Raw genomic sequence first — 15292 nt, forward strand, 5'->3', positions numbered from 1 at the left:
GCTATCGATTATAAAACGGCATATTAACACCATTTCGAAAAATCAGAGATAAGAGGTAGCTTAAATTTATGCTTGGGTGACCATTTTTGTTTTTTTGTATCTCCCCTAATTCTTTTGGGATCGCACCTAAAAATGGTTCGAAAAAATATAGGTCTTCTTGCCTGTTGCAAGTTACTATTTGCACCCCACTTATTATTATGGCAGAATATCAGACAAGTTTAACAAGTATCAATTGTGTTTCCGCAACAAGTTTCAATTGTGTTTCCTCCAAAAACCCCTGAAACTTCCAAAAACCCTAGATTATATGGAATTTCCGCCCCACTTTGAAATAGAAAATTAGTGACAGAAGATCAGAGTTAAAGAAATAGGCAGGAAAAATGCAAGGGCTGAGAATGAAATTATTCCAGAAGTTCTCCCTCAATCAAGTACTGATTTTTATTATATTCTAGGGTTTTCTTTCATCATTTGAAGCTTCTGATCAGTTTGATGTTTTCGTTGTCAATTTCTGTTGTTTACTTTCTATTATTGATTTAAGGACATGGGTTTCTGTTAATTTATTTGAGTTGGGTACAAAATTCATGTTAGTACTCAAGGTGGGAACATTTCTGAATGTTTTTTGTTTGTTTAGTTCATTGTAGAACTCATTAAACTAGAAAAGGGGAGAATTTTGATTTAACAATTTGTTAGTTGAATTTCAGTTGTAGTAACTCCGTGCTTGACATTCGTTTGGTAACTGAATCTGGCTCAGAATAACTGCACTCAAATGTGTGGTTGCTTTTCTGAGAAAGGAAATTTGAATTGATTGTTCTTGTTTGTTTGCATTGTTCTAATTGGTGCTTGCTTGGTTTTCTAGACTATCCGTCAATGCACATATTGTACATCGAAGGTTTTTGATATGGGACAACCAACTGCCAGTTCTCATCCCGATGTAAGGGTCTTTACTGGTTGAATATGTGTTAGTAACAAATATAAGATGCTTATTAGATGTACTCATATTCTTTTGCTTGTTTGCAGTTATTATCAGAAGGAGAGATAACCCCTGGAATTACAGCTGACGAGTACATAACAAGAAGAAAAAGATTGTTGGATCTGCTTCCAGAAAAGAGTTTAGCTATAATTGCTTCTGCCCCAGTAAAGATGATGACCGATGTTGTTCCATACACATTTAGACAGGATGCTGACTATTTATACTTAACTGGATGCCAGCAGCCTGGTGGAATTGCAGTCCTAAGTCATGAATCTGGTCTATGCATGTTTATGCCAGAATCGGATCCTCAAGTAAGCTCAACTTGTTCTGTGTTATAAATTCATTATAGAACTTCTATTTCAGTTCTGGAGTACTTTTTTAGGAGCTAGTAGTTAGGTATGTAATGTTGTAACATTTTGCTTATTTTTTAGGATGTTACATGGCAAGGTCAAATTGCTGGAGTAGATGTAGCTTTGGACACGTTCAAGGCTGATAAGGCGTTCCCTATGAGCAAGATGCGTGAGGTGAATCCTGTTACCTTTTTACTTAGTTTGTTATTAGATTCGTACCTTTTGAAACCGAGTCTCAAGAGATCTGAGGATATGGATGGAGTCATAGGTTTGATTATTATGATTGTGCGCTTGGCACTCGCTATCACTTTGTTGGGCAATTCGGATACAAAAACAAAGGCTTTAGGTAGCTAAATTAATCTGATTGATATGGTTCTTCATGTAAGAGTTATCTCTGGTGGCACCCGTTGCCACTTGTACCATCTGCATAACCAAAATTTTGGCCCCAGATAGAGTAATTTCAATGTACAAATACAACTAAATGTGGTGTCTATACTGGGCATGTCATTGATGATGGATGATATATGGATATTTGTTGGTACCTTAGTGGTCTGGCTGATTTGTCTATTGCAGGTCCTTCAAAACATGATTCGACGATCATCCAAAGTATACCATAACCGGAATACTGCTCTATCAGCCTATAAGGATTTGGAGCCCTTCCGCAAAGCATCTATCAGTGGCAAAGTGAAAGATCTTTCAGCATTCACCCACGAGCTGCGGTGGATAAAATCACCTTCAGAACTTAAGTTGATGAGAGAATCTGCATCAATTGCTTGTCAGGTACTTCCTCATGATTTGTAAAGATATCAACTACATATGTACTTAGATTGTCACTGGTGATAATTTTTGGTGCTGTGTTCATCTGATAGGCTCTTTTACAAACAATGTTATTCTCGAAAACTTCACCCCATGAAGCTATGCTAGCAGCCAAGGTTGAATACGAATGCAGAATGAGAGGTGCTCAAAGGATGGCGTAAGCACCTATTCGTTGTGTTCTGTTGTGTTGCTACCATCATACTCCTTTTTTATGTATAAAGTATTTTTCAGTAGATCGTCTGGAAATTATAATTGGATCTATTTGCTTCACCAGGTTCAACCCAGTGGTTGGTGGTGGGCCAAATGCTAGTGTTATACACTATTCCAGAAATGATCAAAAAGTACGAACAATACTTTGAAGCTAACTTCTCCTGTTTTCTATGTCTATTTTATTCATTTTCTTCTATTGCACAGTGACATAGATTTTAAGTTGTAGATCAAAGACGGGGATCTAGTTTTGATGGATATTGGATGCGAGTTGCATGGCTATCTCAGTGATCTTACTCGTACATGGCCAACAAGTGGACACTTTACCCCAGCTCAAGTATGTTTTCCTTTTAAAGTTTTCTTGTAACAAACAAATTATCTTGTGACAAAACATTATTTATTTGGATAAAAACTCTTTCAGTTAAACTAACAAAGACCGTAATTCCTTTTCACAGGAAGAGCTTTATGATCTTATCTTGGAGACGAACAAAGAATGTATAAAGCTTTGCAAACCTGGTATTAGCATCCGCGAAATACACCACTCTTCAGTATGACTTACTAAACCAAATTTGCCGACAAATGCTAATAAATCAAGACATTATTTGTTAATTGTTATATTTTTTATGGAAGGTATCAAATTGCTAAGGTGTAACTTGTAACCTTAAGAGCCTACATTCATGCAGGTCCAGATGCTCTGCAAAGGACTTGCGGAGATTGGGATCCTACAACATAAATCTGATGTTCAGAATTACAGTAAACTGAATCCCACTGCTATAGGTCTGTTCTTTCATTCTTGAGCTGTTCTGTTTTTTCCGGCCAAAGAGGTTCATATTAATGGTAAAGTAATCGTCTTCTTGTTTTGTCTCAACTACTAGGTCATTATCTTGGAATGGATGTGCATGACTCTTCAGCAATCAGCACCGACTGTCTACTGAAGCCCGGTGTTGTAAGTAACAGCTAATTTTGAGGAAGAGCGAATTTTCTTCTAATTTCTTAGCATAAGGCGCTTTATTGATATGTGAGCTTTTATGTTCAATAAGGTCATAACAATCGAACCGGGGATTTACCTTCCATCTTCCTTTGACGTGCCAGACAGGTAACTATTTCAGTTAGTAACAATCTCCGTGTCCTACCAATTGTTGAGAGATAGTTGTTATACAGAATTCTACGAATAGATCAAATTTCATCGTCCCTGTTTTAAGTGCATCAAAACACAACCCTCCATCCATTCTGTTAGAAAACAGCCCTAATTGATCTTTTGATGGGTATCAATTGTGGTCATATTGTTGTATTTCATTTACTGGTGGGGTGGATGTACAGATACAAAGGCATTGGGATAAGAATCGAGGATGAAGTTCTTATCACAGAAACTGGATACGAGGTAATAGTTCTTGCACAATGTCAATGCCTCACTTTTAAACTTTCAGTTGGGTTTCATTTTGTGATTTTGTCACATCTTGAATCAGTTTAAACTAAGACATATTATGGTTTGGATTGGAAACAGGTCCTAACTGGATCAATGCCTAAAGAGGTTCAGCACATCAAGTCATTGTTAAATGACATGTCGACACCAAGAGGGTAGCATCATCCAGTTGACACTTAACATGTGCCATTTTTCCCGAAGGATTCGTGTTGTGAATGTAAAAGAAGGTAAAGTTTTGCCTTGAACTTGAGAAGAAAACACTCCATTCTTTGTAGTGCAATGAACAATAATTAAGAGAACTGAGTTCTTACTTTCTACTTATTAAGTTGGAAAATTTCCAGCTTTTTTGGTGAACTGAATATTGCCTGAATTCTCATATGGAGGGTTTATGCCCATATCTTTCATTCATACCTTTATGATGGGAACATAAAGGTTTGTTATTGTCCTTGTGTATATCCTGCATTCCATTTATGATGGAACCATAAAGGGTTATATCCTTGACCTAATATACTGTGGTACCAAAAGTTAACTTAAATTTACAACCCCCATTTTGATACCAATCTTTTCAATAACCTACCCAACCACATGTCATTTAAAGCATTGCAGAGAGCCTTGAATAATGTCATTGCGTTTCCTTTGTAACTACTGCATTGCCACTGTCAATTTGGACATAACTCAGTTTAAAAGCTTAACCCAGAGCAATAAGTTGCATTACTCACCTACCCATTACTCCTTGTGAGTTGTGACCCCAACTGCATTTCAATCACCATAACGACACATCACGTATCATCAATGCGGAGCAAGAGAGTCATTGGGCAATCAAGTGCTTTATAGCACATTTTAAGTAACCTGATGGCAGATTTGCCATTCTCATTGAAAACAGGTGCATAGGCTTCTTCTCTATATAATGAAGACCACATGACCACTACTTCAACCTACTTGATTTGAGGTAGAGAAAGAGAGAGATAGAGAGAGACCAAGAGAAAGAGATGTCTCAAATAATAGAAGAGGTGAGGTCCAAGGCAGTGGTTTACACTGGAGATGAAATTGGACAAGAGAAATGTAAGTTTGTGTTAACAGAAGTTGGTTTACCAAATGGGTTATTACCATTGAGAGATATAATAGAATGTGGGCATGTAGAGGAAACTGGATTTGTATGGTTAAAACAAAAGAAGAAGACCGAACACAGGTTTGAAAAGGTTGGGAGCTTAGTCTCTTATGCCTCTGAAGTCACTGCTTATGTTGAGAAAAATAGAATCAGAAAACTTACCGGTGTCAAAGCAAGAGAGCTCTTGCTTTGGGTTACTTTAACTGAAATATATGTTGATGATCCCCCTACCGGGAAGATTACGTTCAAAAGCTCTCTTGGTCTTTCAAAGCAACAGCCTACTGCTGCTTTTCAGATTGAAGATGTGAAAGAAGATGCAAAGGGAGTGAAGGAAGTGAAGGAAATGAAGGAAGAAGTGAAGGCTTGAGAACTGATCTGCATCTGGCTTTGTTGGTTTTACTGATCAACTTTCATGTTCTACGTTGTCGTTTTATCTTTATTTCATGTTTTCAGTTTTTATGCATTCCTCTGGCTGATGCTAGTTAGTAGTGTTTGATGCAAAATATTAATGTTTATGAAGTTGAAGTACTACGAGTTCATCTTTTGCTTTTCTTTTCTTTTTTCGTTCTCACACACACTGGCTTATTTTCCCTTACCGGCTCACATGCAGAACATGCCGCCGTGAAACCACCGAAACATACTGACGAGCAAGGGCTTTTTGCTTTGCGTTTCTAATCCTACTAACATTGCAGTGTTTTCTGCCATGGGAATGCACAAGTGGGACGCAAATACAGTATAGACCAAAATAGGCTAAAAGTTAAAAGAAAATTTCAGAATCTCCCAACAATCATCTAGTACCGTGGGTTTTCAATGAGTATTAATGCAGTTTTTAATAAGCTTAAGTACACGAGTTTTGTTTTCCAACTGTGAACCTAATTTTGGTGAAAAGGACATTCTGGTCGGCCAACCACCGCAAAATCAGATTAGCATAGTAATTTAGAAAATTCAAGTTGAGATTCCCTAGTTTACTGCATGAATGAGCTGAAACGATTTTTCCATGACCCAAACTATACTTTGTGACTCCATGTCATGTGATCCATATGTCATAAGAACTAACACCATGTTTGTTTACTCCTGACTCATCTGAGTCGTCTGGATCTGAATCATCTGGATCTGAGTGAAATCACCTGACTCATCTGGATCTGAGTCGATATGTTTGTTTTGAGTCAGATCTGACTCATCTGACTCGGAAATAAGTGAGTCAGTGGTTTGGTCCCATGAGTCAGGGGTATTTTGTTACCTGACTCAAATGAGTCCGAGTCAGGGGTTATGTCTGAGTCAGAGGTCGAGTCAGATCTGACTCAAAATGAAAAACAAACGGTCTGACTGCTGACTCGGTCCGAGTCAGGGGTTGACTCAGATTCAGACGCCGAGTCAGCTGCAAACAAACAAGTTCTAACTTATGTAACTAAATATCCATACAGTGACCTAGAATCAATGGAAATATATCCAAGAGTTGTATCTCTGTTTCACAATGTAATCAGCAAACCAAACAGATAGAAATCCTCGAGCCTGATTATTATGTGAAACAACTAGAACGGCACCAAAGACCAATGTTCAACTGTCAATCAATTTATATCAACAACCAAAGGTTGAATTATCTAATTGATTGAACTATGCACAACCCGTGATATTTCAATTATATAAACAAATATAATGCGGAAAAGAAATAACACAGACACCAGAAATTTTGTTAACGAGGAAACTGCAAATGCAGAAAAATCACGGGACCTAGTCCATATTTGAACACCATACTGTATTAAGCCGCTACAGACACTAGCCTACTCCAAGTTAACTTCGGACTGGAATGTAGTTGATCCCTAATCAATATCACACTGATCAAGGTACATTCGCGTTCCTTACGCCTCTGAATCCCAGCAGGACTCTGCGCACTTGATTCCCTTAGCTGATCTCACCCACAACTAAGAGTTGCTACGACCCAAAGTCGAAGACTTGATAAACCAATCTGTCTCACATAGAAAAGTCTATTGAATAGATAAATCTGCCTCCCACAGAAATACCTATGAGTTTTGTTTCGTTTTTTTTTATAAATCAAAGTGAACAGGAACCAATTGATACGCAGGTCTTATATTCCCGAAGAACAGCCTAGTAATATCAATCACCTCACAATAATCTTAATCGTATGATAGCGAAATAAGATATTGTGGAATCACAAACGATGAGATGAATATGTTTGTGACTACTTTTTATCTTGCCTATCAGATATTAAATCTCGAGAAAATCTTAGAGAAGATAGTACTAAATACGATAGAAAACAACAAGATCAGAACACTCAACTACAGAGAAAATAGTTGGGCCTGGCTTCACAATCCAAATGAAGTCTTCAAGTCGTTAACCTACAAGGTTTTTGAAAAACCTAAGGTTAAAAGAGAATCGACTCTAGTCGCAACTAGTATCACATAGGAGGTGTGGGGATTAGGTTTCCCAGTTGCTAGAATTCTCCCTTATATAGTCTCCAAATCAGGGTTTGCAATCAATGTTACCTTGGTAACAAAGCATTCAATATCCACTGTTAGATGAAAACCTGATTAGACTCAAGCTAATATCTTTAAACTGTTAGATCGAAATTAGATTGTTATACACAAATGAAAAGTGACTTCATTTAGATATGAGTAACCGTACCTAAATGTGTGCACCTTGTTTCCTCAACAATAGTTAACCGAAGTTATCCATATGAACACTTTCATATTAAACTTATTCATCTTTGAAAAGACGAGGGTACCCAAATATACCTCAATCTAAAACTTTTCCTACCTGTAAGCCCTTTCTCCGAAAGTGATTGTCTATGGACTGAGTCGAGACAATACAACTAATCGGTTCACACTTCGTGTGATCATCTATGGATACGAGATCGGGACAATACAACAACGAAGTATGTTTACTTGATAAAAAGGTTCAGACTTAACCAAACACAATATGATTACATATCAAGTAAATATTAATTAACCTTTGTGTAATTTACTTTAAATTATAATAAAAACAATTATAATTGCGAAAAAATAAAAGTAAATGACACAGCAAGATTTCGTTAACGAGGAAGCCGCAAATGCAGAAAAACCCCGGGACCTTGTCCAGAATTGAATACTCTCAGGATTAAGCCGCTATAAAAAATCAATCCAACTTCGTATAGTTGAGACCAAGCAACTAAAACTATAATTCACCTAGTTCCGTCTGTATTCCCATGCCTCCAACTTATGAATAAGTCACGTACTTGGAACAATTCCTTTGGTTCGTATTCCAAACAGTAAAGGAACAACAAATCTGTTTGGTAGCAACTCTTTTCAACCAAGCGATGTGAGTTCGACAAAGGCTCTTCTGTTTATCTCAATAAACTCCTTCATCAGGTTCTTGGATCTATCTTATGATCAACTACCAAAGGTAATTGTTAAGATTTTGCAATCAATACTTTTAATCACAAAGAATTGTATTGATGCCGATCTACACAACTAGTCAATCTAGTCTACCACAAGGATAAACCGATTATAGTTGGATCCTCTATACCGAAACAAGTATTGTGCACACCAAAGATTATGAACCCCAAATCAGAAATCTTCAATATCTTCTTTGTATTCAAATCTTATTATATCTTCAATAAACACCTGCACACAAAAACTTGAATCTCTTGTGATTAATCACGCACATAACAGAGTCTGTTAACAATGGATTATCACAAGACGTCTTTAGATTTACAAACAGTCTAAAGATCCCTGTGAAACTTCGATCTAGTTTGAGTGAATATTATATCAAAAGAGAAGATTCTCAATCATAAACAAACTAGGTGCAATCAAAGTTCAACCACCGTTAGTCAATCAAATCAATCGAAAACACAAGATAAACCACAATTATCTAGTTTCCTACCAACGGTACTAATACATATTCTCAATCCCAAAGAAGACTTTAAACTGAGGGGACGTAATAGATTTCGCCTAATTAGGTTACTCTCCTCTCCGAATAGGCGGCTTCACCTGTAACAACACAATCGAGGAAGTTTGCTGTCACGAAGGATTCTAACATTAGAAATGCAAACTTCAAGTATTTATAGACAAGGAAGTTTGGACACCAAGGAATTTCCAAAACCAAAAATATTCTCAAGATATGCAATATATTCCAAATTCGGTTTCCATAAGTTCTGGAAATGCTCTGTCCAAAATATTGACCGAAAATCTCTTTGGAAAATATTCAACTAGTAAACGCACAATACTAATTCTCATTTTCCTAAAATAAAATTAAAAACCTTAAATAAAAAATTCTTAACTTATTTATGTTTCGATCTTGGGATTTTCTTCCTTTAGCGTTACTGCACATGTTCAAAGTTATTTCCTTTAGCGATTAAGAAATAACTTTGAACAATTAAAGATTAGCGTTACTGCACATGTTCAAAGTATGTCGACATCCTTTTACGTTTCCACATTAACCAAATATATTTTCGGTATCTCTAATATTTCTAGAATAATAGAAAATTCGAAAAGATATTTTTGGATAAATTTTTGTGTTAAAAACACAAAACGTGCTCAGATTGGGTTGAGATTTCTTGTGACCAATTGCACATGTTCATAGGATCGGTTCCCCCTTGTTGCACATGTCCATAGGATCGGTTACCACATATTTATGGTATCTAATTTGTATTTGTTGCACATGTTCATAGGATCGGTTCCCCTTTCTGCTAAAAACTTGTTGCACCTCATACAATGATCGATTCCCCTTTGTGATAGGTTGCACCTCTTACTAGGATCGGTTCCCCTTTACCCAGAGTCGGTCTTACCAATAACACAAAATCGATCATACCATGTCAGGTGATTACTTAAGATCGGTTTCACTAATAAAAGTCATACCAATACAAAAGTCAGGCCTTTGTGAATAGTTTTACCAAGAACACAAATAAGTCATGAGAGGTTATACTAATCACACATATTGGTTGTTCACAAGATATGCAATGAATAACAATACCAATAATGCCTGGCGATTTCCTTTTCGATTCGCAAAACAAGTTCATGAATTTACTTCCTTAAAACACATGTAAAACATTGTTTCCTAGGATGAAATCCTCACCTCATACCCATACATAATCACAATACCATTTAAACGATTATGTCGATGTCTTATCTACAAAGTTTAATGGTTAAGCAATAAACCTCGTATTGTATTCCTTAATACTATGTTTAACTAGAGTATTCATGCTTCGCAGTTTTGTTTTCAATATGAACGACTTGAAAGATACGTTAGGGAATGAAACAGTTCAATTCAAATATCACTAACCTCAAGTGGAAGGATGATGTTGTCGTTGTATCTACTTACGTCTTCACTTCTTCAAGTCTTTGCAATACTTGTAATGTCTCATATCCTAATACTTTCAATCTAACCTATACTAAGTTGACTCTTGTACATAATCAAGCGACTCTTTAATTGAGTTTTGATTCACTAAAATATGACAACCAAACTTGACATACCAACGCTTGGTGGGTTCAACCGAGCTATGCTCTAGCAATCTTGACCATAACTAGTACAAATGACTCAAATGAAACTAGTTCTAGAGTTGTTCAATTGTTTATATTCCGATAGAAGTATACATAACACAATTGAAGCAAAATCAATTTTGATTCAATCGAATAAATTCATGGAACATTATAGCCACGGTTTGCAAAAGATTGCATTCCTTAGTATATAAATGTATTGGTTCATGAACAAACCGATTTTAGAATATAACCTACTCAAGTATGCAAGAGGGTACGCATACCTAAGTGGCTGGACTAAGTTTGTGTTCGCCAGTATGCGAATGGGTACGCATACCTCAAAACTCAGTTGAACTTCCGGACATGAACTTTACGCAAGTATGCACACATGTATGCATATTATGGTTCCCGGACTTGAAATAACATGCAACAGTTTAGCATACAAGTACGCATACTGTGTTATATTCAATCATGGTTAATTGTTCTAAACTCCCATTTCAATCATTGAAACATTCTTAGAAGACAAAAATAACTGTCTCACACAAACTATTAGTTTCAAAGAAATTTTCAAGTGATCGAATTATCAATACGAAACATTCCGAGTCTACATCAAATGACTGTCTCACATAAATCATGTAAAATGTTACCCGACGATTTTCACATGATCATATTTTGACTTTCGTCAAGAATATAAGATGAACTTGGTTAAATGGAAAGCTTACCAACACATATTTCGAGATATATGTAAGCGAGTTAAACTCAGCTCGAAATATCAAATGTGTGTAATCGAAGTCTATATATCTACACGACTTTTATCTCAAATAGGAGATAGAGTAGATAGACTTTTGAGTGATAGATGAGTTCAAGTCTCCAAATACCTTTTGTTGATGAAGTTCCACAAGCTCCCCTTAGTAGTTTTTCGTCTTCAATCGATGAACGTTGTGAAGTCTAGTGCTCAACTACACTTACTATCCTAATTCTAGACTTAGCTATAAGTAGAGTAGAAATAAAGACTTATAGTTTTGACAACTAAACTTGACAAACAAGTTTGAGATAGCAATGCTTGCGAGTTCGACCGAGCAGTGCTCTAACAACGGGTACTGGTAAATTTTATACCATTGAAAAGCATTTTGAAACAACTATGAACGAATATACACATGACTATCAAATTATACATATCTCTTATACTAACAATAATCAATTAAAATGGTAGTTTTAGAAATATTTTCTTGTTTAATGATATAGATCACCTATCAGTTGAAAAAATTTAAAAATGAATATGTCATTTATTTAGGGACGGAGGGAGTATATATGTAATTTACACATAACATGAAAACCTTCCTTAATGTCCCTTTAATCTTGTTTCCATTCTGAATTATGTTTCTTTACGTGGTTGGATACTTGTAGCGGCAAATGGTGCGACTGAATATCTTCGACACGCCCCCTTAAGCAAATATCTTTGTCAACAAAATTGATCTTGTCCCATAACAATAAAAATCGTGAGTTGATAGACCTTTCGTTAGGACATCTGCAATCTGATCTTGAGACAAAATTATTCTCACAAAAAGCTCCTTAATTATTTGAAACCATGTCACTGACAAAGTGAAAATCAATTTAAACATGTCGACCACGAGTGTCGAACACTGGGTTAGCTGTCAAATATGTGCACCAATGTTTTCAGACCAAAGGGTGGGAGGATAAGCTAAAGGAATGCTCAGTTCACGAAACAATGAGCGAAGCCAAACAACCTCAGCTGATGCATTTGCAATCGTTCTATATTATGCTTCAGTAATATATATCGAAACCATTGGATGCTTCTTTGAACTCCAAGATATAAGATTATTTCCATAACATATGGCATAACCACCTATAGAATTACGATTTACTAAAGAACCTACCCAAACTGCATTCCGAATACAAAGAGCATTAGAGGAGAATTCTAACAAAATTGTAGCCCATAAGAGACTTTATTCTTTAGATATCACAAAATCCGTTTGACCAAACTCCATTTTTCTATGGTTGGATTGTGCATAAATCTTGTTAACAACAAAGCATCAATGTTAAATATTTCTCCGACTGTGATGTGATAAGAAGAAAAAAACATCTTGAAACGCTTCCTCGAGTAAGCGAGTACTAGCTGTAATTCGAGGAAAATGGGCTTGGTATCTTGCATTTTTGTTCGAGTAAGTAGGTCAACAATATATTTTTGCTACGAGAAAACCAACCCTTTTGAGCTTGTTGTAGCTTCAAAACCCAAGAAGTAGTTAAACATTTTGAAATTTTTTATTGTAAATTCACTTCCAATATATGCATGTGTATGAGGACTACACGAAATGCGGTGTCCAATTCCAAAGCGAGTAAAATAACTTTCCAAATGCTGATATTCTCTTTCCTTGTCCGGTAATATTGCTTTTATAGTGCGAGAGAATATGTTCTATCCATTTCTTTTAACTTTTCAAAAATACGAAACATATTATATTTAAACATGATTATATGTACCCAAGACGAAATGACGAGGGTACCAAGTACACCACAATCTTTTCTATATCAACTTATATAAGACACACCCTGAGTAATCTAATACATACAAGCACTGTCAAGGAGATTACTTTTCAACAAGGTAAAATTGAGAATATAGAATAGGTTTCGGGACCAATATAACTATTAGAATCAAATCCAAGTGATTGATTAACGTACTAGTGCGTTTACTTTATTATAACTAGTAAAATCACACAACATTAACGAGGAAACCACAAATAGAGAAAACCCCCGGGATCAAGTTCAATGTTGAATACTCTCAGAATTAACAAGGTATACAAAGACTACTACCAACTTTGTATAGTTGAGACCAAGTAAACTAAATCCAATTTACTCGGTTCCTTCAGTATCGTTGTTCCTACTACCAATATGGTCTAAGCACGTGAATCCTAAGATAGATTCGACTATCTTAACTTGATTTACCCGCTGCGAAGACTTCTAGCACGCAAATCATTTGGATGATATTCTGAAACAGTAAAATAATAATCTATTTCCGGTAACCGCTCTATCAATCATCCAGATCAACAAGTTAATTAAAGATATGTTGAGTTACAAAGGATCTTCCGTTTAATCAATATAAATACATTTGTATCTGTTTTGATCAACCAATATTAAGATTACTGAAATAATCAAACCATAGTTCACAATCTACCATACTCGGATCCTGAAGAGAACCACCAATTGATATATCGTTGATATATACAACAAGATATGAAAGTCTATCAAAGATAAAAAAAAATTCCAGATCCCAGCAATCAAGTTCTCACGAAGTATAATTACAAAGATCAGAATACCAATAAAAAAAACCTTCTAGTCTTTAAATCTCCAGTCTTTAATGTACCTGCACAAACAACCTGACTCCATTATGATCGATCACACACATAATGAAGTCTATTAACAATGGACGATCATAAGTCCTATCTTCATATCTTCAACCAATAAATATCAGATACGAAATCATTAAACCTTGACATAGTTCGAGCGACCTTATATCAGAAGAGAAGGATTACAGAATAAACAAACTAGGTGCAATCAAGATTCAACTTTACTGTTAGTCAATAAATCAATAATCGAAACTAATGTAACAATATGTTTTAGTTTTCTGCCATCGGTAATACTAAAATCTTCTTGATCCCAAAAAGGTCTTTAAATGAAGCGCACATAAGAGATTTCACCTAAGTAGATTACTTTCCTCTTCGAGAGAATATTATGAGAGTAGTACTAGTGAGATTTTACCACATTAACTAGAAATGAGTATGTGTGTTCTGGTAGAAAGTTTGCATGAAGAACAAATTTTTTTATTTATAATGACCAAGGTATTTCCAAATCCGAAAATATGCAATAAATACCAATTTTTGGTTTTCGTTAAATTCCAACTGTTGTACAACTAATATACCGAAATGTCTCATGGATGACAACTCAATATCACCTATCATACAAGTATAATTGACTAATATATATCAAGAGATATGTATTTTAATTACTGAAAAATTAAATACATATAAATTTTGAATATCAGAAGAGATATTATGGAATATTTTAGTTGGGGATCTCACCTTGAGTATCAAGGAAAATACTTGAATATTAAGTAACACACGGGTTCGAAATATTTTATCGACATTAATAAAATTTCCACGTTAACCAAAACATATTCCGATATCTATGCAAACCCTAAAGTAATAGACAAATCGGAAACACATTTTAATCGGTTAACTTCGGCCCCTGCTATAGATCTCTAAGCAAGATATCGACCATGGTATAGATCTCCATGTAGGGAACGATCCTTTTGTAGATCCTTGGTACCGTTTCTAGTATAAATATTTTTTGAAGGGATCGATTCTAGAATAGATCCTTTGATTTCTTTCAACTACGAAACAAGTTTCACAGGTCTATTGATCGAATTTTATACAGTGGTAAGAAGGTTGTCGTTCTCTCGGACTTGATGAGATTGATTTTAAGAATTAATAAACTAAAACAAAAGAAAAATATATACAAAATATTGTCACAAGATGAAGAGAGTTACTAGGACTAGGATTTCGTCGAATTCATAACATAGGGTTCGATTTATTTATTCTCAACAATTAAAGCTCAATAAATAAAATTAACATGGCCTGATTTTTCCAAGGTAGATTCTCAAAAGATTAGTTGTAAATCCTAAGCATGATGTATCAAAACATTTAAGCTAAGCATACCTCATCAAATTAAATGACAACCAATTAATTCAAATCATATTTGAATTAAAATTAATGCAAAAGTCTTAAAAGAATTAAATAATTTTACCCATGTATGAAATTCGTCTTCCTCCGTCGTCCCAGTGTTGGGGATTAGCTCATCATGTCGAAAACACACTTAAAATATTTATTCATGGCTCAAAAAGTGGTTTACAAATGATGAAAATGTGAGAAAATTATT

The 15292-nt window shown here is 35.4% G+C and overlaps 2 protein-coding genes across 3 annotated transcripts; both read left to right on the forward strand.

Moving 5' to 3' along the window:
* Nucleotides 1–232: 232 nt before the first annotated feature.
* On the forward strand, nucleotides 233–4139 carry LOC113346953 (intermediate cleaving peptidase 55, mitochondrial-like). Of its 2 annotated transcripts, none has more exons than XM_026590513.1 (14): nucleotides 233–425; nucleotides 854–928; nucleotides 1015–1278; nucleotides 1399–1491; nucleotides 1891–2097; nucleotides 2187–2290; nucleotides 2408–2474; nucleotides 2570–2677; nucleotides 2796–2888; nucleotides 3024–3117; nucleotides 3216–3286; nucleotides 3381–3436; nucleotides 3661–3721; nucleotides 3845–4139. In XM_026590513.1, exons 1-14 carry the CDS (start codon nucleotides 378–380, stop codon nucleotides 3920–3922), a joined length of 1419 nt encoding a protein of 472 aa, XP_026446298.1. In that variant the 5' UTR covers nucleotides 233–377; the 3' UTR covers nucleotides 3923–4139. The 2 variants fall into 2 exon arrangements, with proteins under 2 accessions (XP_026446298.1, XP_026446299.1); XM_026590514.1 differs by having other exon boundaries at nucleotides 1414–1491.
* A 506-nt stretch (nucleotides 4140–4645) lies between these two features.
* LOC113352976 lies at nucleotides 4646–5423 on the forward strand. The gene has a single exon (XM_026596714.1). It carries the CDS (start codon nucleotides 4753–4755, stop codon nucleotides 5236–5238), a length of 486 nt encoding a protein of 161 aa, XP_026452499.1. The 5' UTR covers nucleotides 4646–4752; the 3' UTR covers nucleotides 5239–5423.
* The last annotated feature ends 9869 nt before the right edge of the window (nucleotides 5424–15292 follow it).

This window comes from Papaver somniferum, chromosome 2 (assembly GCF_003573695.1).
Source record: "Papaver somniferum cultivar HN1 chromosome 2, ASM357369v1, whole genome shotgun sequence".
Lineage (NCBI taxonomy): Eukaryota > Viridiplantae > Streptophyta > Magnoliopsida > Ranunculales > Papaveraceae > Papaver > Papaver somniferum.